This window comes from Hypanus sabinus, assembly GCF_030144855.1.
Source record: "Hypanus sabinus isolate sHypSab1 chromosome Y unlocalized genomic scaffold, sHypSab1.hap1 SUPER_Y_unloc_11, whole genome shotgun sequence".
NCBI lineage: Eukaryota > Metazoa > Chordata > Chondrichthyes > Myliobatiformes > Dasyatidae > Hypanus > Hypanus sabinus.
This window is the reverse complement of record NW_026779012.1, coordinates 724,234-750,267: the sequence shown is the minus strand read 5'-3', so window position 1 is coordinate 750,267 and position 26,034 is coordinate 724,234. Positions and strand designations below refer to the sequence as shown.

General features: G+C 37.0%; 1 protein-coding gene across 5 annotated transcripts in view; it reads right to left on the bottom strand.

Annotated features, from left to right (window-relative positions):
* Positions 1-26,034, bottom strand: part of LOC132386010 (F-box/LRR-repeat protein 20-like) — a 434,516-nt gene that overhangs the window by 15,287 nt on the left and 393,195 nt on the right. For all 5 annotated transcript variants that reach the window (XM_059958260.1, XM_059958261.1, XM_059958262.1 and 2 more), the window contains 6 exons: positions 22,187-22,313; positions 12,940-13,014; positions 9,158-9,288; positions 8,603-8,663; positions 8,076-8,120; positions 4,169-4,207 (listed from right to left, as the gene is read on the bottom strand). In XM_059958260.1, coding sequence (XP_059814243.1) covers positions 4,169-4,207; positions 8,076-8,120; positions 8,603-8,663; positions 9,158-9,288; positions 12,940-13,014; positions 22,187-22,313 — 478 coding nt within the window. The remainder of the gene's footprint in view (positions 1-4,168; positions 4,208-8,075; positions 8,121-8,602; positions 8,664-9,157; positions 9,289-12,939; positions 13,015-22,186; positions 22,314-26,034) is intronic.

Here is a 26,034-nt window from a genome sequence, read left to right as displayed (position 1 = left end):
GACAGACAGGAAAAACCACTAATGTTTGGTGGAATATCAAACAAAAGACAGCAATGTCTTTGCATGAATTTTGCTAGAGATTTCTTGGTAAAATGTAAAAACAAACTAGATTTCATTCTTTCATCATAGTTAAAGCAGATTTATTCCTGATCCTGGAGTTAAAAATCAGTTCCGACTTCAATAAATTTGGCTCATATGGTAGAAATGTCAGTTTCAATAACATTGGTTCATAAGACCACACAAAGAACAAGACCTTAAATCTGTTCTGCCACTCAATAAGAATGTAGATTGTCCAGGTCATTTTCAGTCCCATCACACTTGATTCACTTTCTGGTTAGAAACCTAACCCTCTTAGCTTAATTCAAGAAGTCAGCAATACAGCTTCCTGGCAGAAGAGGAAAAAAAATTCTTCTAGTTCTTAAGCTCTGAACCAGTACTTCACTAGAGAGACCATCTTCTGTTCTTAACTCTCTTCAATGTGGAGAAACATTCTCAGGATTTATCCTGTCAACCCTCCTAAGATTTATAACTGCTTCAACAACAGTCTTTGATTCTTCTAAACTCTGCTGAGTAAAGAGCTAACTAGGGAGAAGACTTCTGAACCTCTGGTGATGATCTCTGCATCATCAATGGGGATGGGAGATTTTACAGAGAATTGGAAGGTTTGTCAAAGGCAGGTCATGCCTTACAAGCCAGATTGAATATTTTTGAGGATATGACTAAACATTGATGAAGGTAGAGCAGTTGATGTAGTGTGTATGGATTTTAGCAAGGCATTTGATAAGGTACCCCATGCAAGTCTTATTGAGAAAATAAGGAGGGATGGGATCCAAGGGGACTTTGCTTTGTGGATCCAGAACTGGCTTGCTCACAGAAGGCAAAGGGTGGTTGTAGACGGGTCATATTCTGCATGGAGGTCGGTGACCAGTGGTGTGTCTCAGGGATCTGTTCTGGGACCCCTCCTCTTTGTGATTTTTATAAATGACCTGGATCAGGATGGGTTAGTAAATTTGCTGATGACACAAAGGTTGGGGGTACACCTATTGTGGATAATGTGGAGGGCTGTCAGGGGATATAGTGGGACACTGATTGGATGCAAAACTGGGCTGAGAAGTGGCAGTTGGAGTTCAACCCAGATAAGTGTGAGGAGGTTCATTTTGATAGGTCAAATCTGATGGCAGAATATAGTATTAATGGTAAGACTCTTAGCAGTGTGGGGGATCAGAGGGATCTTGGGGTCTGAGTCCATAGAACACTCAAAGCCACTGCGCAGGTTGACTCTGGGGTTAAGAAGGTGTATTGGCTTTCATCAATCGTGGGAATGAGTTTAAGAGCCAAGAGGTAATGTTGCAGCTATCTCGGACCCTGGTCAGACCCCACTTGGAGTGCTGTGCTCAGTTCTGGTCACCTCACTACAGGAAGGATGTGAAAACCATTGAAAGGGTGCAGAGATATTGCCTGGATTGGGGAGCATGCCTTACGAGAAGAGGTTGAGTGATCTCGGCCTTTTCTCCTTGGAGCAATGGAGGATGCAAATATATAGCGCCTTGCCCAGTTGTAACGAGAGATTCTTATTTTTATAGTCCAAAACTCTTGAAATAAAAGTAATCTATTAACTCAAGTCGTCAAGTCACTTTTATTGTCATTTCAACCATAACTGCTATGTACAGTACATAGTAAAAATGAGACTAGCCCCTTAATTGACAGAGCTCACAGAATTCCATTTTCTTGGCATTTAACCGAATTACATCCTCGAGCAGTTGTATTATTATACGACTAAAGAAGCTATTATTCCAGAAGCCAGAATGAAACGGAAATTCGTATAGTCAAAGATTATCCACCCGAGATCTTTGCCGACAAGGAAGAAATATCGAGAAGTTATGAGTGAAATGTATTAAATTTAAATCCCTCCTTTCCAGCAAAGCTGATAATTTTTCCTGAAAAATCTGAATCATTGAGAATCTACTCTCCTCAGGAGGGATGGGAGTATATTAAAATCGTTGAAGTTAAGCCTACTGAATAAAATATTAGTTACTCCAATTACTGAATAGGCAATTTTGAAGTATCTGCTGTATGAGTTGTTTATGGAGCTTTTGAGTTAAGTACATGTTATACCTGTTCACTCTCTGGTATGGGACGTAGTCGATTTAATTATTTTTACCTTCTTAATAAGAAGTACATATATAGTACCTATATAACTATCTCGTACATATTATTAATAATTATTAATAATTAATACATATATAACTATCTGATAGGGAACCTTTATAGTATTGTACTTTTGTGGTCCGTGTAGGACCTGTTGTGTATTAATCTTTTATTTGCTTCAATACTTATAGTTTTAGGTCTGTTTTATATATATACTTGTTTACTTTTCTTTTTTGAGAGAAAAAATATTGCTTATAACATTATTTGGCCTGATTTATTCCTTCTTTTGAATATATGTTTAAGCTACCTTAGCTGATTCCAAGATGGCCGTTATTGATTATGTTTTTATTAATGTTAGACATAACATTATAGTAGTTGAATTCTGTTTGTGCCTTTTATCGTAGCTATTTTCCGTGGGATTTTTGCTTTTTTTTAATTATACGGAGCTGCAAGATGGAGAACAGGGTCAAAGGTTATAAGTTAGCATGGGACCAGCCTATTAGTTCCTTCATTTCTATCTACTGGGTGGCGGGGGGGGGGGCGGGGTCTATTAGAGTAGGGGTATTTTTCTCTATTGGGCAGTTCTCTTGATGGATTTCTCTTTCGTAAATGCGTCACTCTTTCTGGTTGTACCCATGCCTTTTGGTTTAACCTGTACTTGCGTAACATTTCTTTAATATAATATTGAACTCAATTTTAAACATGGATGTTAATAAAATCAATATAATATCTTGGAATTGGAACAGTGTCAATCATCCCATTAAGCATAAAAAGATCTTTAAGAAATTAAAAACACTTAATGCTGATATTATTGTTGCGCAAGAAAATCAGATACGAAAACAGGTAGAGGACAGGTTTTTCTGTTTCTGGAAAGGACATTTATTTCACTCACTGTCAGACAGTAAAACAAGAGACGTTTCTATATTTCTTACTCCCAAAATCCCTTTTGTACACTTTAATACTACTACTGATTTGATTGGAAGATATTTAATTGTTACTGGTTTATTATGCGAGCAAAAGGTAGCTCCGGTGTGTGTATACGCACCTAATGTAGATAATTCTGATTTTTTAAAGAAACTTTGTTCAGAGTTACCAAATCTAAATGAATATAAGCTGATCATAGGTGGTGACTTTAATTGTTGTTTAAATCGGGCGATTGACAGGTCATCAACCAATCTGTCACTTCCTAATAAAGCTGCAGCTTATATTAACTCTTTTCTATTAGAATATGGCCTTTTCGATATTTGGAGATATAAACACCCCAATGATAAAGATTTATCATTTTTCTCACACGTCCATCACAAATATTCCCAAATTGATTACTTTTTTATTGACACACGTCTGTTACACTCCGTTGTTGAATGTGCGTATGACATCATTGCGCTTTTAGATCACGCATCTTTAAAGTTAATCCTTAAGCTTTCGGATAGATTTTTGAAAATCTCACAGTGGAGATTGAACCCCGTATTGTTACAGGATCCAGCTTTTGTTAATTTTATTAAGGAGCAAATCTCTTTATTTTTTGAATTTAATACAACTGAAGGAATGTCAAATCTTGTTATATGAGACACCTTGAAATCTTTTCTTAGGGGACAGATAATCTCATATTCAGCAGCCTTGAGAAAGAAAACTAAAGCTGAATTGTCAGTGCTTATCAATAAAATTAAACAGATAGATAAGGCGTACTCAGTTAAACCTACTGAAGACCTATATAAAGAAAGGGTCGAACTTTAATCACAGTATGATTTACTTTTGACCTTTCCCATTGAACAGTAAATTTTTAAATCTAAAAGTTTATTTTATATACATGGGGAAAAATCTGCTAAACTTTTAGCGGGTCAGTTAAAGGCTGGAATGGTCAGAAGACAGATTTTTAAAATTTGCCGACCAGATAGAACAGAAACTTTAGACCCTTATGAAATTAATAAGATATTTATGGACTTTTATTCTAATCTTTATAAATCTGAATTCTCTGGTAGTAATATCACTGTGAATAAATTTTTGCAAAGTTTAAACGTACCTCAAATTTCGATTCAAGATGCCGATATGTTAGACGCACCTATTAAACAAGAGGAGATAGCCAAAGCTCCGTCCGGGTCCTGATGGTTATACGGTAGAATTTTACAAGACCTTTCATGAAATGCTTATAGCACATCTTCATCAAACGTTTACTGATTCTACATCCTCTGGGAACCTTCCTGATTTCATTGATTCCAAAAAAAGGAAAAGACCAACTGGAATGTGTATCCTATAGACCTATTTCTTTATTGAATGTAGATTTTAAAATCCTAAGATTCTAGCAAATAGGCTTGAGATTATCATGCCTAATGTTATCTCAAACTATCAGACAGGATTTATTAAAAATAGGTATTCACATTTTAACATTCAAAGATTATTAAATATCATTTATTCCCCCTCAGCCAAAGAATCTGAATGTATTGTATCTTTGGGTGCAGAGAAAGCCTTTGATAGGGTGGAGTGGCCTTCTCTATTTCAGGTTTTGAAGAGGTACAATTTTAGTCCAGGATATATTTCCTGGATTAAATTGATTTATCATGCCCCGGTAGCTACGGTTCTAACTAATAATCAAAAGTCTCCTTACTTTAGATTATATAGAGGTACCCGTCAGGGTTGTCCCCTCAGTCCTTTATTGTTTAATTTGGCTTTAGAACCACTTGCTATTGCTCTTAGGGATTCTAATTCTGTGCAGGGTATTAGGAGAGGGGATAAATTACATAAGGTTTCGTTATACGTGGATGATTTATTAGTTTACATTTCAAATCCTAAGAAATCTATTCCTTCTATGTTATCTATATTTACAGAATTTGGTACTTTTTCTGGACATAAATTTAATTTACATAAAAGTGAATTATATTATGATCAAATACCTAATATTGCCAAAAAACCATTTTACTTAACTTTGTATCAAAAATTACAAAAAATTTTAAAGACCTTTATAGGTATAATTTCTTCCCTTTAGTTGAAAATACTCAAAATTGGCGTTTTCCAAATGGTCACCTATGTTGATGTCATTGATAGGTCGAATAGATGCTATAAAAATGGTTATTCTACCAAAATTTTTACATGTATTTCAAGCAGTTCCCTCTTGTTCCAAAAACATTTTTTGATAAAATAGACTAATGTTTGGAATAATAAAAGTTCTAGAATGAATAAACTTTTATTGCAAAAATCAAAAAAAGATGGACTGGCTTTACCAAACTTTAGATTTTATTATTGGCCAATTAATATTCATTATATTACTTTTTGGATTTATGATATAGATGACCAAGATCACCCTTCATGGTTACAGCTGGAGGAAAATTCAGTAATGGAGTTTTTGTTAGCTTCTTTATCAGGAGCTCCTCTTCCCTTTTCGTGCTCCAGAATAGGTAAACAAGCTTTTAACCCTATTGTTAAACATACTTTAAAATTTTGGTTCCAATTTCTTAGATTTTTTGAATTAAATGATTTTTTACTTTCTAGTAATGTTTATTCTAACTTCTTTTTTAAACCATCAACTTTGGATAAGGTTTTTCTAACATGGAAAATTAAGGGAATAAAAACTTCTTTAGATGTGTTTTTACAAGACAGCTTAATGTCTTTTTTGCAGTTAATGGATAAATATGATAACTCTAATAAACTTGTTTTCAGGTATTTACAGGTTAGGAATTTTTTACGTGATTTTTTACTGAATTACCCCTTGGCCTGCTCTTCAAATTTGGCTTAAATTTTTCAGTTTAAACCTTTTCCAAAACAATTAATAGCTAGCATTTATAAACAGTTAATGAATGCACACATGTCGCCTAATGATAGGGTTCAACACACCTGGGAAGTAGAACTTCAACATTCACTTTCAGATAATCAATGGAGTAAAATTTATTATTTAGTCAATAATTCATCTATCTGCGCACGCCATATCTTAATTCAGTTTAAGATAGTACACAGGGCCCATATGTCCAAAGATAAATTGGCACATATTTTTCCTAACATAAGCCCTATTTGTGACAGATGTAACACAGAAATGGCTACTCTAACTCATATGTTTTGGTCATGTGTAAGTTTAAATAATTTTTGGAGGGTTGTGTTTGGAATATTATCTAAAGGTATAGATATGGTTGTTCAACCTAATCCACTTACAGCAATTTTTGGGATTATTCCAGAGGAAGCAAGCAAAGTGTCTGCTTCTGCCCAACATGTGATAGCTTTTTCAACTTTACTGGCTAGGAGAGCTATTTTGCTGCACTGGAAAGAATCTAACACCTACTGTTTTTTATTGGCTCTCCTCCATTATGTCATGTCTAAGCTTGGAGAAAATTAGAAGCCAGACATTTGATACATCCTTTAAATTTGAACAAGTCTGGTGACCCTTTATTGAATATTTCCACACGATGCAATTTATTTATTTATTTATTTATATTTCTTTATTCTCTTTGGGGAAAATCCTTATCCATGAAGGTTTGAAGATGACTGGAAGGATGTTTCTTCTCTCTCTCTCTCTGTTTTTTTTCTAATTTTATCCTCAATTGGACTGCCCAATCTTTCTTTTTCTTTCTTTTTTTCTCTTTCTTTTTTTTTGTTTTAGTTTAGTTAGTGGGTTTTTTCTTTATCAATAAAATTTCCAATCTTTTTTTTATGATTGTTATGAGGAGTTGCAGTTTTTTGACCATTCTATATATAACAGCATAATATTTTACCTGTTTGATTTTGATATTATGTACTTTTTGTATTTATTATTGCTGTTTATATGTCTTTTATATTATCTACTTGTTAAACTCCTCTTCCGATTTGTATATTATTTATTTGGAAATCAATAAAAAAGATTGAAATGAGAAAAAAATGAGACCACATTTTTCAGGACCATGGTGTTACACGACACAGTACAAAAAACTAGATAGAACTACCTAAAAAAAACAGAGAAAAAAACTACACTGGACTACAGACCTACCCAGGACTACATAAAGTGCACAAAACAGTGCACAAAAACTACACTGAACTACATACAAAACAACACAGAGAAAGCTACACTAGACTATAGACCTACACAGGACTGCATAAAGTGCACAAAACAGTGGAGGCATTACAATAAATAATAAACAGGACAATAGGGCAGTAAGGTGTCAGTCCAGGCTCTGGGTATTGAGGAGTCTGATGGCTTGGGGGAAGAAACTGTTACATAGTCTGGTCATGAGAGCTCAAATGCTTCGCAGCCTTTTCCCAGATGGAATAACTTTCAGCATACCTATTGCAACTATATGTTAGATTTATATTCCATTTACAAGTGCCCCTAAATCCTACTTTGCTCAAATTTTCTGGTTTCTTTTTGAATATGGATAACAATAATTTTCCTTCTTTTGTCTTTCTTCCTTCTAAAGTGAGCCATTTCATATACTTCGACATTATACTTAACCAGTCACTTAACATTAATGGTCTATGACCTCCCATTTGAAAGAATTTTCAAGGATCAGATTTGATTGTCTACATAAAATGAAAACCTACTAAGCATGCTCCATGTCTAGTCCAGATGGAACCAGATACCTAGATAAAGGGGCAAGTTTCTTGGTTAGCAGAGAATGAGGTTAGAACCCTCACTTCCAACACGATGTCACTGATAATAATGAAAACGCATGTGGAAAAAAATTGTATATTGATGCAACAAAGGTAGATACACCACATTTGATTTGCTGAGCTACTACTGGCTGCCAATAGAATGATCTATTCAGTTCTATTCCCCACTTTTTACCACAGAACTCAGTTTCCTTTCATACTCAATTCCCTTCTGTTACCACTGCCCTTGAAGTCATGAACTACAGATCATTAAAAATTTCCTTTCATTCACCCTGTAAGTTTTGTTCTTCAATGGTCCTTCGACAAAGAGTTTTTTTTTAATCCTCATCACTACAGGAAAGAATTGTAAACACATTTTTCACCTGAACACACTCTTCCAGGTCCATCTTCTCAAGCTCATGGCAATTCTGCAAATTTAAAAGAGGATGTGGTCACATTAAGGAAGTGTACAAATGGTCCTCTTTCCCCTGGCTACTGCTTGTTTCTATAGCAGCTTTGTTTTAGCTAGAACTTCAGGATCTTTCATAGATTTTACATCTGAATATTAGATTATTTTTAACAAGACTGAACTTCAGAAAAAAAAACCTATCTTCAGTGAAGATTTAGATTAGCTGTTGGGTCAGTATCCTGAAATGATTCATATTTTCCACATTTATCTCATAAAAAAGCTCTGATGCAAATTGTCAACCACAATACCTTATCCCTAGATTGACCAATTTCAACAGTAGTCCTGATACAAATGCTTCAGAACAAAAAGGTTTTGTGACCTTAGTTTACTTGAAGTATTCTACTGGACTGTCTAGATCTCGTGTGACAGGCATTTACCCTCTAGGCTTATAAAACATCAATTCAGAACACAAGGCAACTCTCAGGTTATTGGCGTACTTACCCGAGCTAACGTGGTAAATCCCACATCAGTTAACTGTGAACATCTAGCAATCTCTAATATTCTGAAAAATAATTTTAAAATTCAGAGGACAGTATGTTCAATTTTACCATTTTTAAAGGCTAATTTGCAATCAGAACGAACATTATTAAGAAAATAATTCTTTATCTATAATAGTTTGTTAAATTGCTACATAAATGCAAGTATATTTCATTACTGCCTTTAACTTAAATAATGCTTCAGTTAAATTAATACCTTCCCCATCTGTTAGATACAAATCAAATATTTATTTCCAGACCTTGATATAACTTTTTCTTGGAATGTGCAGTTTAAGATATGGATCTATCAAATGGTGTAAGTTCAAATGGAAAAACAAAGATCTACCTCTCTAAATCCTGTTTTCACCTTTAAAATCACATTCACTGCATAGAGCTGATGGTTACACTCTAGTGAAAACTTGAAGAACAGAAGCACAGTATGCAAGACAGTATAATATTTTATCAATATACTGTGACAATTCAGCTACGTAGACACATACGGTCATCGCTTCTTTCCTACCTAAGTCGAATGCAGTTCTGTCCCAATGCATTCAAAATAGCATCAGTGATGTTACTGCAGCCAGAGACACAGAGTGACTGCAGATTATGGCATCCTCTGCAAATGGTTATCAGCCCCTCATCTGTGATCTGCTGCAAAGGAAAAATCACAACAAAAGTAAAATTTTACAGGGATAGTTGAACTAGTCATGTGATAATGGCTATGTCACAGATGATTCAGATGCCCTGTTCACCAGCTTCCTGATCATCACTTAGACCTGCAACAGGAAAACAGGTCATTTTCCTTTGTTTTCCATCTACTGCATTTTACTACAATAGCAGACTCCTGGGATTGGGGGAGGGGGATAGGAATCATACTGTGGGTAGTGTGTTGTAGCAGATTTAAAAAGTGGGCTGAGGAGAAGGGACAAGCATGGAACTGCTTAAAAATATCAAACAAATTCTGAAGACCCCCATCCTTAAAATTAAGTCACCAAGGATTTAGATACTAATGACTTCTGTGTTGCCTTTATGGCAATTATTTAGTTTATAATATTTTTGCTTAGTAATTTGTTTGTTAGCATTCTAGGTAAAGTTAGGATTGTTTAACGTAAATTCATTGTCTGTGAGATATCGTGGCATGCGATGACGTCACATCCAGTTTCGCCGCATCCTGTGGGAAAATACCGTTTTGGAGAAAAGGGAAGGTGGGGGTCGAGACATGTGTGAGCGCAAGCAGCAGCAACGTTTTCTCTCTACGCACCAGAAACATTGTGAAGGCAACACTGTGAGTTATGAGATAATCGATATGTAGAATTAAAATGTTAACGCTGATCCTGTTAAAAGTAACGATGGTCGATAATGTTTATGTTTTCGTTTGTTAAAGAGTTGCGGATAGTCTGCGTTGAATTGTATTTAAAGCAGTCAATGGCGTGGGTAGATTCTGACTGTATGCTGCACTTTAATGTAATGTAGTTGTTGTAGTTTTACTTTTGCAAGTATTTACGATGTAATTGTAATATCAAGAAGGAAACAAATGCTGTACAAATCTTGTATTGTTTTATCAACAGTTTTCACCATACGTTAATGTGGAAGAGTGAACAGTATGGTTAATCTTACTGTGATCCTGTCATCATTGACAAAGGTTTAACTCGGTGTTTAGCTCTGCGTTATCTTAACACACCGAGCGAGAACACTACAACTTCCATTGATCAAGGCTTTCAGAAAAAGAATTAAGGGACTGAAGATGTTGAAGTGGGTAGGGATTACACACAACTACTTCCAAATATGTTGGATAAAACAAGTTTTCATAATGATAAAGAGCTCTAATCTTCCTAGTGGTAATAACACTTAAAACCATAAGACATAGGAGCAGAATTAGGCAATAGCCCATCAAGTCTGCTCTGTCATTTCGAAGTGGATATTTCTCAATCCATTCTCTTGTCTTCTCACCATAAACTTTGATGCCCTGACTAATCAAAAACCTATCAACCTCCACTTTAAATATACCCAAAGACTTTTCCTCAGCAACTATCTGTGCTAATAAATTCTAGAGATTTACCACCTTCTGGCTAAAAGAAATGACGTCCCTTTATTTAAGAGGTGCCCTCTAGTCTAGACACACAGTTTTGGAAACATGATTTCCTGTTCCATTCCACCTAGGCCTTTGAACGTTCAATATGTTTCAATGAGATGCCCCCCTCATTCCTCTAAATTCCAGCGTCTAGGCCCAAAGTCATCAAACATCCATCATACATTAATCATTTAATTCTATGCATCATTCTTGTGAATCACCTCTGGACCTTCTCCAATGCCAGCACATCTTTTCTTAACTGTTCACAATACTCCAAGTAAGGCCTTTCCAATGCTTGATAAAGCCCCAGCATCACATCCTTGCTCTTAAATTCTAGTCCCTCAAAATTAATCCTAACATTACATTTGCCTTTCTCACCACCAACTCAACTTACAAGTTAGCCTTCAGGGAATCTGGTAGAAGAACTTCCAAGACCCTTTGCACCTCTGAGTTTTGAATTTCCTTCCCATTTCAAAAATAGTCTATTCCATTATTCCTTCTACAAAAGTACATGACCATACAATTCCCTCTGCCACTTCTTTGCCCGTTCTCCCAAAATGTCCAAGTCCTTCTGCAGTTTCTCTGCTTCTTTAACTCAGCCTACTCATCCACCTCTGCACTGTCTGCAAAATTGCCCACAAAACTACAATTCTGTCATTCAAATATCTGTCATATAATGTGAAAAGAAGCAATCCCAACATCAACTTTTGAGGAACATCATCTTGAGGAGTCACCAGCAGCCAATCTATATTCTGATTCTTTGCCTCCAGCTAGTCAGCTAGCATCTTTCCTGTACCTTAGTATTTCAAATTACAATCAGCTGGAGGATTGCTCACACAGTAAACTGCTATAACACATTTGTAAGAGGAAAAGAGTGGACAGCCAGCATCTCTTCCCCAGGGCACCACTGCTCAGTACAAGAGGACATTGCTTTAAGGTAAGGGGAGGAAAGTTCAAGGGGGATATTAGAGGAAGGTTTTTCACTCAGAGAGTGGTTGGTGCGTGGAATGCACTGCCTGAGTCAGTGGTGGAGGCAGATACACTAGTGAAGCTTAAGAGACTACTAGACAGGTATATGGAGGAATTTAAGATGGGGTGTTATATGGGAGGAAGGGTTTGAGGGTTGTCACAACATTGTGGGCCGAAAGGCCTGTACTGTGCTGTACTATTCTATGTAACAACTGGGGAATGATTAAGCATCAAGATGGGCGCCACAAACCAATAAAATTAAGAGCCTAGAGATTTGAGATGAACTGGAGGTGGTTTTGAAATTATTCAACTTGAGTCCCCTGTGAGGAAGTGTCAGAGATCGTTTTTCCCAACATTGTTTCGGAAAATACAAGGAACATCAAAAGTTAAAGAAGTATCTAAAAACCGCCTTTTCAGACAAAAAGTAACTGGTGCTTTAGCAAAAAGATTTTTTTTTAAGAATGTTGCAGAGAACAAATTGGAGATAGTTGCAATATACTGTAGTTTGAGAACATGGTACTTACAGCTTTTAAAAAAGTTGCAACAGAGGAGGGTGATAATGATGTCACCATTATTGTGCAGGTAATTATTAAGACTACTGTTTATAACATCTGCGTAATTGGCCTAAATAGATTACAATATATTTACAGTCTGTGCTGACTCATTTATGAAAATCTGTTTGTGTACATTACATTGTCAACAACATCTGATTTATTTGATGTTGGTGGAATAAAACTGCAGACTTGTTAGAAAGACTATTTGAAGAGGAAGCCTTCAGCATGTTTATATCTCAGATGGCAGATATGTAGAGGGAAACCAAAGATAAAATCAGCCATGATCTTAATGAAAGAAAGAGCAGACGAGAGTTTGCATGGTCTATACTATGATCTGGAATCCACTGCTTGTTGAGGTTGTCAAAATAGAGATAATTGAGACTTTTAAAAAAGTACCATGTAAGCCACTGAGCAGAGATATTTTGCAGGACTTAGGGAAAAAGCAAGATTTTGCGATTGCTCCATTAAAGTAAAATCAAAGGTGATTTACACTGGAGAAACCTAACCTGTGACCAATTAACTTGCCTGACACTGAACAATTCAAACCAAGGAGAGGAAAAAGATTTTTTTTAAATGAAGGAAAGAATACAGGTTCTCTGACTCAGGTATTCTCTGGTTACCACTGACGTTTAGCAATCTTAGCCTCATTTTGTTTTTACTGCGCTTAATAAGCAAAAACTGCATTCTCTTTTTCATAGATGCACTTACAGAGCAAGTCTGTAGGTTCAGAGTGATCAGCTCAGGACAGTGAACACCAATATAATTCAAAGCTTCATCTTCAAGCTGCAAGAAAACAGTACAAGTTATTTTACATTCACAGATTACTGATTCAAAAGGTAACTAGAGTCAACTATAAATCATTAAATAAATAATACTAATAACTCGGTCCAACCTTCAATGACACAACACTGTTTCACTAATCCATTTTTATTTATTTTACTTAGAAGTGCAGCTCAGTAACTGATCCTTCTAGTCCAAAGATTGTGCCAACCAATTATAACCATGTGACTTATTGATGTGTCTGCCCTATGTCTTTGGAATGTGGGAGGATACCAGATCTCCTGGATCAAACCCATAGTTATCAGAAAAACGTACAAACTCCTTACAGATAATTACAGGCATTGAACTCACATCACTGGCACTATAATACTGTAATACTCCTTGGAGCGACAGAAGATGAGAGGTGACTTGTTAGAGAGGCATTGATCATGTGGATAGTCAGAGACATTTTCCCAGAGCTGAAATGGTTGCCACAAGAGGACACAGGTTTAAAGTGTTGGGGAGTAGGTACAGAGGAGATGTCAGGGGTAAGTTTTTTACTAGAGAGTGGTGAGTACGTGGAATGGGCTGCTGGCAACAGTGGTGGAGGCGGATATGATAGGGCCTTTTAAGAGCTTTGAAAAATAGAGGGCTAAGGGTAACTCTAGATAATTTCTAAGGTAGGGACATGTTCAGCAGAACTTTGTGGGCTGAAAGGCCTGCATTGTGCTGTAGGTTTTCTATGTTTCTACTCTGCTGCCCCACTTCTTTAGGAAATTATTGAAAAGCTTTGAACTTCCAAATGATAAGAATAATCAGTGTTAATGGCACAGATATCAGAGATTATGCCACCCAGCCTCAGAGATCTGGGCTCAGTCCTGACAGTTACTGCTGTGTGCAATTTGTGAGAGTTTTCCTTGGAGTTTCCAGATTCCTCCTACATCCTAAAGACATGCAATGTGGCAAAATCTGCAGGCAATTAATAGGAGAAAAAACTGGATTTAGCACAGGATTAGCTTAAATGTTGGCATGGAAACAGTGGCTGAAGTTTTGATTCACTATTAATAGATTTCATGCAAAATAATTTGAAGTGACATCATCAGTCTGAAACAATAGCTTTGGTTCCCTTCTATAAATGAGATGTAATCCAAATATTTCTGTTACAAATGGTTATTCCTAATATTAGAACTTACTTATTTTACTTTATTGTCACCAACCAATTGATACTAGAGCGTACAATCATCACAGCGATATTTGCTTCACTTCAAACTGTAATGCTGTTGGCTTTTGTTTAAAAAATAAACAATATTTTTGAAATGGAAATCTCAGGATGCATGAGGTCAATGGATCAAGAGTGCCTGATGAATCAAATGGGTGGATAATTGGAGCTGACAGATTTTGTTGCTATTTACAACTGGGCTTCTGTGCAATTTTGTTGGCTAAACTCTGTGTTTTCTCATGAAGAAGAAGAAGAAGAAGAAGAAGAAGAAAGCCTTTAATTCCAAGTGGAGTCATCGGGGTGCCATCATAACAGTATTTTTTTAATTAAGCTTTCTTGTTTTTACGAGGTTGAGTTGCTAGCTTGATGCTCAACCCAGCACAGACGGAAAGCGTGCAAGGGGGCCGGATGGATTCAAACTCGGGAGCCTTCGCTCTGAAGTTTGGTGCTGATGCCACTACGCCACCAGCCAACCATGTTTTCTCATAGCAATCCTAAAATTTGCTTCACCAGATTGATGAAGCAACCTCTAATTTCAAATGTAAAGACAAAATTTACCAACATGGATTAATGAGTTTAATGGGGAGCCTCTGTGCCGAAGATGTTGCAAGAAAAGGGGTGATGATACTGGTCTTCAGTTATGCTTCCAGTGAATTTGGAAGGTTCTGCAGTCACAGCATTAGTGCTGTCATTCCCGGGCCTTAATAGCAACTGATAGGCAATGCAGCACTCAGAAGCCGCACTTCCTACTGTGGGACAGCACAGTAGTGTAGTAGGCAGTGCTGCACTACCTATCAGATGATATTATTGGTTATTGTAATGCTTTACAGCAACAGCGACCCAGGTTCAATTCCACGACTCTCTGTAAGCAGTTTTCACATTCACCCCTTTGATCAAATGGTTTCCTCTGCAAACTCCAGATACTGCAAGGGTTAATAGGTGTAATTGAGTGTCTAAGGCTTTTTTGGACAGGAAGGGCCCTGTACAGTGGCATATCTCTATAAAAATAAAATAAGTACGGAGAGGTAAACAAAATAAGGAAACAGAATTACTTCTGCTTTAAACAATCTTTTCTTCAGACAGCAAAACTATGCTAGGTCAAAAATAATGGCAGTTTTCATCATTTTGGAGAGTAGGCCCTCTCCAAATATTACAAATTGTTTCATATTTTCCAAGTCTTGTCATGAATTCTTAATGTAGGAAAGCAATATGTACATAGATCAGTAGAAGACCTCATCCTTGCAAGCACTGAGTGCAAGGCCCATCTTTTCATAGGCAAAATGAAAGAGCAATGAGTCCCCAAACCTAGTTCAGTGTGTCCTATGGATGGAATGCTGGTGATGTGGGTTAAACAGTTTTTGATTCGTTCTGCAAATTTGTTCCAGTCTACCAGATCACTGAAGGTGAGGTGCAAGTGGCATGAAGCCAATTCATGTATCAACAACGAACATTAAAAACAAGTGTAAACCTGACTTGATTCTGAGGCAAATTAAAAGAAAATTTAAAAAAACATTTTTAACCTGAGGACATCATGCTTCACTATTCTCCAGGTCAATGTAGTGTGACTGTACATCTTCCAACAGTTATTCAATTAGAAGTGACCTTACACTAAAAATGGTAAAGTGAAAATTCAACTTAACTTTTAATAAACACCTGAGCAAGTACATTAACTACTAACCTGAGAAAACAGGCTTCATAAGTAACAATAGTAAATCAATGCCCAAGTTCATGTTTTGCATAAATGACAATGCTGAAAGAGAACTTAAGTCATTTAATTTAAGTCAATCTATTCATCATTATGTGCTGTGTTTTATGATGTGGGCTATCACATTGTCTGTGATTGTTCTTGGCCAATTTTTCTACAGGTGTCATTTGCCATTGTCAATCTCTACTTTGGGTTGGTCCCATTTATCTCAATAACTCTCCTCACATCACCACTGACGGGCTGACTCTATTGTCATATCATGTTCTTTCTTTTTCAATATTTTTATTGATTTCTTACAAAAAAGAATAGAGTACAGGAGGATGTATATCATATATCAATTACAATATATGTGAATCACACTTACAGTCAATACCCCATATTCATGTAAATTAAATTGAATCATAATATTGAAAAGTAATTATTTTATTATACAAAAAATTCTAAACTCACTACCAAGAAAAGCTGTTTGGTAAAGAAACAAAAAGGAAAAAATCCTTATCATATAGTAAAACATATTATTAGCCAACATCTGTATTTGATATGTTACAAAGGTGAAGCAACTCTGAGGGGCCGAAGGGTACAAAGTCACCCCCTCCTTTTTAAGAATCGCAAGATCGCTATTATTTCGGGTCTGAGACCCAGGAAATGAGAGAGAGACACACAGTATACACAACCAGGTGGAATGTCTCCTGACATAAGCAGAACGGAACCACTGATCACTGCTATTGTCTCTTGGAGACAGAATTGTGTATTGACTACTGTACTATTCATTGAAACCCCTCAGGGGACAACCAGAGTGGTCTGGTTGAGGGATTGCGTCATCCCAACCTGATTGACATCTGAGACCCCGTGAGTAAGGATAAAAGAGGAGTCTGGGGAACAACCCCTTTAGACGAACCAGGAGAAACGCTAGAGATCCAGGGACAGCGTTTTATAGCCAAAGCCGATGACAGTTCATGTGCGTCCTCCCTTGCCTGGGTGGCGGGCTCATCAGGGAAGAACGGTTTAGCTAAAGGAGAGGTCACACTTGAACGGCCACAACAACGAGACACCGACGGATCGAAATCATAAGGGAAGGTTGCCAAAACCGGTAGCGGTAAATGTTCCCATTCTCCTATTTCTCTCTCTCTCTCCAACAATTGCAACACAGCGGTCCCCAACGGCTGCAGCCTGTAGAAACTGAACAAACTTTATATTTCCATCGGACAATACATTATCCCCTAGACAACGATAGAGCTTATTTCTTATTGATTATTATTATACCCGCACTTTTAGGTTTAGTATTGATGATGTATATTATCTGTATATTTGCACTGATATTATTTTTGTGTATTTTTATTAATAAATACTGTTAAAATAGTATCATCAGACTTCAACGGACGTCTCTATCTTTGCTGGTAAGTCACCCATTTATGGGGTTCGTAACAGATAACAAATCAAAGATTTTGAAAGTAGTTCAAAAAAAGGTCCCCGCAATGTTAAAAAATCTTGTCTAGGTTCAGAAATTGAAGAACGAATCTTCTCTAAATTTAAGCATGATATAACATTACTTAGCCATTGAGCATGAGTAGGCGGAGCAACACCCTTCCACTTAAGCAACAATGCCCTCCTAGCTCTAAGAGAAATAAAAGCAAAATGTGCAAATCAGGTGTCTCCAAGATAATATAATTTCCTCCAACAATACTGAATAAGGCAGTCAAAGGGTTTGGTTTAAAATTTATTTTAAAAAGCACAGAAAAAGTTTGAAATACTTCCTTCCAGTATTTTTCATGACTCGGGCATGTCCAGAACATATGAATTAATGAAGACTCTCCATTGTTACATCTATCACAATAGGGAGATATATCTGATTAAAAACAAGGCAGCTTATCTTTAGTCATGTGGGCCCTATGGACCACTTTAAATTATAGGAGGGAGTGACGGGCACACAACAATGAGGTATTCGCCAATTTAAAAATTTCATTCCAAACTTCCTCAGAAATTGAAGTCTGTGTATTTTGTTCCCAGAGATTTTTAATTTTGTCTAAAGGAACACTTCTCATTTCCAACAACATACCTTAAATATTAGATTGATCCATTATGAAAATGTTTCAAATTAAAAATTAAATCTAATAAATTCTTATCAGGACTTTTAGGAAATGTATGTAATTGAGATTGCAGAAAGCCTCTAATTTGTAAATATCAAAAAAAGTGTGTTTTTGATACGCTATATTTAGTTCTCTGTTCAAACGAAAAGAGACTTCCTCCAATAAATAAATCCTGGAATCATTTAATACCCAGTCTATCCCAACCTTTATAAATTACATCAGTCACAGAAGGCTTAAAAAATAGTTAGAAAAAATGGCGCTTGAAAGTGAAAATCTCAATAAACCAAAATATTTTCTAAATTGTACCCAAATCCTCAAGGTATGTTTAACTGCAAAACTATCAGTTGGTTTACTTTAAAATAAAAGAATTGAGAATCTGAGAAGAGAGATGATAGAAAACATATTAATAGAGTTAGCTTCTAAAGAAACCCAAACCCAACAGTCCCCTCGGTTAATATAACCAAAACACAGGATTCCATATATTGACTGCCCAGTAATAAAATCTAAAATTTGGTAAAGCTAAACCTCCATTCTTTTTAGCTTTTTGAAAATGAACTTTATTTAGTCGAGTGTTTCTTCTTCCATATATATGAAGATATGATAGAATCAGAAAAGGATTTAGGAATAAAAACAGTTAAGGCCTGAAAAAGGTATAAAAATTTAAGCAAAATATTCATTTTAATGGAATTAATTTGGCCAATCAATGACAATGAAAGGGACAACCATTTTGATAGTGCTGTTTTTACATAATACAGCAAGGTAAAATAAAATTATTTGAATAAGGATTTATAATTTAAATACACCCAAATAAGTAAATTGATTTCTTACAATTTTGAATGAAAGGTTAGTATTAATTGATACCAAATTATTCAAAGGAAAAGGTTCACTCATGAAATTTAGTTTATATCCTGAAAACCGACTAAAACAGGAGAGTAAAGAAAGTATGGAAGGTAATGATGTCTCAACATTAGAAATATAAAGCAAAAGGTCATCAGCATAAAGCAAAACTTTGTGAGTTATACCTCTCTTTAAAATACCAGTGATATCATTAGTTTCTCAGAAAGCAATAGGTAAGCCAGATCAAAAAGCAAAGGGCTCAAGGGACAACCTTTTCTAGTTCCACATTTAAGTTTAAATGGTTTGGAATTCTGAGAGTTAGTAAGAACCCAAGCAGGAGATAAATAATTTAATCCATTGAATAAAATAGGGCCCAAAATTAAATCTATCTAAGGTTTTAAATAAGTAATTCCATTCAACCCAATCGAAGGTTTTCTCAGCGTCTAAGGATATCACACATCCCAATATCTCTTTAGAAGGAGAATAACATTTAAGAAACCACTGATATTAAAATGGGAATATTGATTTTTAATAAATCCAGTCTGTCAAAAATAATAAATGGTAAAATATTTTCAATCCTACAATCCAGAACTTTGGATAGAATTTTAGTGCCAACATTGAGTAAATAGATTGGTCTGTATGATCAACGTTCAGCTGGGTTCTTATTCTTCTTAAGAATAAGCAAAATAGAAGCTTTATAAAAAGATTGTGACAACCTACTCAACTTAAAGGAGTCTGAAAGGACTAAATATAAATGAGCTATAAGCAATGGGAAAAAGCCTTATAAAATTCTCCAGAAAAACTGTCAGGACCTGGAGCCTTCCCCAAGTACAATGAACATGCAACCTCAGCAATTTCCTTGCAAGAGATAGGTTGATCCAACTGTTTTCCATTAACATCAAAAAGCGTAGGGATGTTTAATTGATCTAAGAAATTATTCATTACAGTATTATCTTTAGGAGAATCAGAACTATAAAGTTTAGAGTGAAATTTTCCAAAGGTATAATTTATTTCTAAATCGTCAGTTGTTGTATCATTGCTTTACAGATTTCTTTAATTTGAATTTTTAGCTGGCTAGCCAATAATTTACCAGTTTTGTCTCCATGAATATAAAATTGACTTTTATCTTTTAGGAGTTGAGTTTCAATTAGATATGTTAGAAGAAAATCATATTTAATTTTAATTTCAACATGCCTTTTATGTAAAGCAGGTTCTGGAGTCAAGGCATATTTTTGATCTCATTGTTTCAAATGATTAGCTAGTTCAATTCTCTCTTTGTTAGCTTTTTCTTAACATTTTCAGTATAAGAAATAATTTGACCTCTAATATAAGCCTTAAAGGTATCCCATATAATAAGACTAGAAATCTCTTCCCATATATTCTCTTCCAAAAAAGGAATAATTTGTCTCTCAAAAAAAATTTTTAAATCCTTAGCTGATAGCAAAGTTGGGGTAAAACACCAAAATCTGTTCATTTGAAGAAAACCAGGGAGATTTAAAGATAAAAACACAAGAACATGATCTGAAACAACAATCCCTTCATATTCACAGGATCGAACTAATGGAATCAAAGAGCTGTCAATAAAAAAATAATCAATCCCGGAATTCATATGATGTTCATGGGAAAAAAACTCCTTATCTATTCGATGTAAGAAATGCCAGACATCAACAATATCACATTTCATTAGAAAAAGACTGAATTAACAAGGCTTATTTTCTAAGTATTACTGCCTTAGATGATAGATTTAAAAATAGTTCCAAGCAACAATTAAAATCTCCACCCAAGACCAATGAGTAAAGAATTAAATCAGGTAGAAGTGAAAAAAAAATCACTCAAAAAACCCTGGATCACCTATATCCCTAGACTTAACCTGAAAGGGGGTATGAAACTGTAGTCCTTTCCAATGACTGAAGAGGCGCAAATTATCACATTTATGAACGTGAGTTTCTTGTAAAAAACATAATTCGGACCATAAGTTTTTTAATATAGGTAAATATCATGCCATTTCACGGGGTGGTTTAATCCTTTAATATTAAAACTAAGTAAATTAATAGTATGATCCATTTTTAATACTACTTAAAAGAAAGGTTAGAATAGTAACCACTGAAATGTATATTAAATCCAAACAATGAATTTAGAGATAAAGTAACCAGGCAACAGATGTGGCCAAGAGACCAAACCAGCTCCCAGAAAAGAAAACACCTCCCAAAGTCAGAAAGTCGACCAGGCAGAATCAAATATCACTGTGATGATTGTACACTCTAGTATCAATTGTTTGGTGACAATAAAGTAAATCTACTGACATTACCCTCCCAAAAAAATGCCTACAGGTTTAGCTCCAATTAGACTAAATAAGAGAAAAAGCCAATTAGACCTTCTGGCACTAGAATGTAGTGCCATCTCTCTGGCACTACATTCCTCCTTAGAACACCTGGAGAATAAAGACGCATATGTAAGGCTCCTTTCACTGACTACAGCTCTGCCTTTATTACCATCATTCCAAATAAACTGATTCCTAAGCTCCAGAACCTGGGTCTTAGCACTCAGATCTGTAGCTGGATCTTCAACTTACTCACAGACAGGACCCAGGCTGTAAAAATAGGGGATAAGCTCTCCTCTACAATCACTCTGAGCACTGGTGACCCACAAGGCTGTGTACTCAGCTCCCTGCTGTACTCACTGTACACCCATGAAGGTGTAGCCAAGTTTCCATCGAACTCAATATATAAGTTTGCTGATGACACCACAGTTGTAGGCCGTATCTCGGGTAATGATGAGTCTGAGTGCAGAGAGGAAATTAAGAACCTGGTGGCGTGGTGCGAAGACAATAACTTATCCCTCAACGTTGGCAAGACGAAGGAATTGGTTGTTGACTTCAGAAGTAGCCGACCTCACAACCCCATCTACATCAGTGGTGCATAGGTGGAACAGGTCAAAAGCTTTAAGTTCCTTGAATCAAGTATTGCTGTGATGATTGTACACTCTAGTATCAATTGTTTGGTGACAATAAAGTAAAGTAAATTGTTAAAGATTTAAAAATAACTAAATGTTGATAGGATTCTTTAGGATATAAATTAGCTGTGTCGCAAATTATAGCAGTTACACATTCAGCATTTTCAATGCCAGCATTTTAATACTACTGTAGAGTTCTTTTCTGTAATTCCAGCACTACCTATTGCTGAATTACTTGCAAAGTCTGTTCAATTCAATCATCACTTTGCAGTAAAAAAACAAACACCATACCAACAAAGAAAAAGTTGGAACCTGAAAGCTAAATAATTTACTTCAGTGGTTTTGGATGGCAGACACACGCACATGTTCACGTATACAATGAATTAGAGTGCTGACCTGTGTGCATCCTTTAAGGAACAGAGCCTTCAGACCACCACAGCCTCTCACTAGGGCTTGGATTCCGTCCTTCGTCACCTGGTCACACCAGGATATATTCAGCTGTTCCAGAAGTGGACATCCTTCACTAAAACAAACAATTCTTCAAAAATAACTGCAGATGTGAAATAGCAATGGAAAATAAAATTGCACTTGTAACAAACTATACAAGGATAGATCTGTGTTAATGAGCACCCAGGCACTGGCACTGACAGAATGGATTGGCAAATGAAATGTTATTTGTACTCTTATTAGAGCTTCGACTGAGTGGGGCTCCAGCTCAAAGTGGAAGATCAAATAAATCATAAATGAGTAAAGCTGACAAGACTGAAAAATAATTACTTCCCAAAAACATTACTTGCTTTGTGACTTTAACAATGGCAAATAGATCTGGGTAAGTATTTGTACTATTTTGCAAGGCTGTACCACAAGGAAAGCTAAATCCAAATGTTCTAATTATATCCCCAGAATATCATCCTAACATATTACACATCAAATGCTGGGTCATATTCCTCACCAATAGGTTCAACTTGACAAGGAAAGTCACTCTGTACTGTTACCAGTGGATACTGATCCAGAAATGACAAGGGAATTTGTCAGTAAAATCGTTAAGACCATAAGGCATAGCAGCAGAATTAGACCATTTGGCCCATTGAATTTTCTTTGTCATTTCATTATGGTTAAACCATTTCACTCTCAACCTCATTCTCCTGCCTCCTCCTGATAGCTTACACACCCTGACTTATCAAGGACTGATCAATAACTGTCTTAAAAGCACCCAGTGATCTGGTCTCCTCAGCTGCCTATGGCAATGAATTCCACAAACAGGTGGCATGGTAGCATACTGGTTGGCACAAAGCTATACAGTACACAAGGGGGAATTTCTTTACTCAGAGGGTGGTAACTGTGTGGAACAAGCTTCCAGTAGAAGTGGTAGAAACAGGTTCGATACTGTCATTTAAAGTAAAATTGAATATGGACAGGAAAGGAATGGAGGGTTATAGGCTGAGTGCGGGCCAGAGGGACTAGGTGAGTATAAGTGTCGGCATGGACTAGAAGGGCCGAGGTGCCCTGTTTCCATGTTGTAATTGTTATATGGTTATATGTTATATGGTACAGGCAACCTGAATTCAATTTCCTCCTCTACCTGTAAGAAGTTCGTGCATTCTCCCTGTGACCAAGTGTGTTTCCTCCAAATGCCGGAGTTTTCTCCCACTTGTTGGTAAGTTAGTTGGTCTTTGTAAATTGTCCTGTGATAAGGCTGGGAGAAAATTAGGGGATTGCTGAGTGGCCTGGCTAAAGGACCAGAAGGACCTATTCTACACGCTGTCTCAATAAAATAAAAATCTCTTCAGCTACCTTTTTTAGAAGCCTGGGGTACAGTCTATCAGGTCAGGTAATTTATCACCTTCCGACATTTGTTTCCCAAATACTATCTCTTTAGTAATAGCAGTTGCAGTCTCTTCTGCCCTTTGACAACAAACTTCTGGAATACTACCAGTGTCTTGCACTGTGAAGGGAAAGGCAAACTACTCAGTTCGCCTACCATTTCCTTATTCCTGTACTTTTTTCCTGAACCATTTTCCTGCTTCAATCAAGCCAGCTCCTCCCTCATTCCTCAATAAGTCCCTTTAGTCAAGTCAGGTCAAGTCAACTTTTATTGTCATTTCGACCATAACTGCTGGTAAAGAGCATAGTGAAAATGAGACAAAGTTTTTCAGGACCATGGTGTTACATGACACAGTACAAAAACCTAGACTGAAATACATAATTTAAAAAAAACCACAGAGTTTTTTGCAAAAAAAACCACATGAGTCTGTACACTAGACTACAGACCTACACTGGAGTGCATAAAGTGCACAAAAACAGTGCAGGCATTACAATACATAATAAACAGGACAATAGGGCAAGGTGTCAGTCCAGGCTTCAGGTATTGAGGAGTCTGATGGCTTGGGGGAAGAAATTGTTATATAGTCAGGTCGTGAGAACCTAAATGCTTCTGTACCTTTTCCCAGATGGCAGGAGGGAGAAGAGATTGTATGAAGGGTGCGTTGGGTCCTTCATAATGCTGTTTGCCTTGTGGATACAGCGTGTAGTATAAATGTCCGTGATGGCAGGAAGAGAGACTCCGATGATCTTCTCAGCTGACCTCACTATCCGCTGCAGGGTCTTGCGATCTGAGACGGTGCAATTCCCAAACCAGGCAGTGATGCAGCTGCTCAGGATGCTCTCAATACAACCCATGTAGAATGTGATGAGGATGGGGGGGGTGGGAGATGGATTTTCCTCAGCCTTTCCAGAAAGTAGAGACGCCGCTGGGCTTTCTTTGCTATGGAGCTGGTGTTGAGGGACCAGGTGAGATTCTCCATTCAGGTGAACACTAAGAAATTTGGTGCTGTTTACGATCTCTACTGAGGAGCCGTCGATTTTCAGCGGAGAGTGGTTGCTCTGTGCCCTCCTGAAGTCAACAATCATCTCTTTTATTTTATTCACATTCAGAGACAGGTTGTTGGCTCTGTACCAGTCCGTTAGCCGCTGCACCTCCTCTCTGTAAGCTGACTCGTCGTCCTTGCTGATGAGACCCACCACCATCGTGTCATCGGCGAAATTGATGATATGGTTCGACCTGTGTATTGCAGCAGTCATGGGTCAGCAGTGTGAACAGCAGTGGACTGAGCACACAGCCCTGGGATGGTGTTGGAGATGCTGCTCCCGATCCGGACTGACTGAGGTCTGCCTGTCGGGAAGTCTAAGATCCAGTTGCAGAGGGAGGTGTTCAGGCCCAATAGGCTCAGCTTTCCAGTCAGTTTCTGAGGGATGATTGTGTTGAATGCTGAACTGAAGTCTATGAACAGCATCCGAACATAGTGTGTCTTTTTTGTCCAGGTGGGTTGGGCCAGGTGGAGGGTGGTGGCAATGGCGTTGTCTGTTGAGCGGTTGGGACAGTACACAAACTGCAGGGGTCCAGTGAGGGGGGCAGCAGGGTCTTGATATGCCTCATGATGAGCCCTTCGAAACACTTCTAGATGATGGATGTGAGTGCAACGGGATGGTAGTCATTTAGGCAGGACACTGAAGACTTCTTCGGCACGGGGACGATGGTGGCGGCCTTGAAGCACATTGGAATGATGGCGCTGCTCAGGGAGATGTTGAAGATGTCAGTGAGAACATCTGCTAGCTGGTCTGCACATCCTCTGAGCACTCTACCAGGGATGTTGTCTGGTCCAGCAGCCTTCCGCTTGTTGACCCTGCACAGGGTTCTTCTCACGTCAGCCACGGAGAGACACAGCACCTGGTCATTTGGTATCAGTCATCAGTCATTGGTACCTGGTCATCAGTATCATAATACTGATACATCTGACTTTAGCTTCTCCCTCTGAAGTTGTTGGGTGAAGTCTATCATATTATGATCACTGTTTCCTAAGGATAGCTTTACCTTAAATTCTCTACTCATATCTGCTTCATTACTCAACACCCAATCCAGAATAGCTGATTCCTTAGTGTGCTCAATCACAAGCTGCTCCAAAAAGCATTTGGGCTGGATCCTCCTTAAAGTTTGTAACACTATGCCAAGGAATCTACATTTTATAATCCTATGTCACCTCTTTCTAAAGATTTTATTTTATTTTTACCACCACAGCCACTCCTCTTCCTCTGTCCACCTTTTCAATTTCAATTGCAATAGATTACATATCCTTGGATATTAAGCTCCCAACTATAATTGGCTTTCAGCCATGTCTCTGTGATACTCACAATGTCATACTTGCCAGTTTCTAACTGCACCATAGTATAATTTACCTTACTTCATA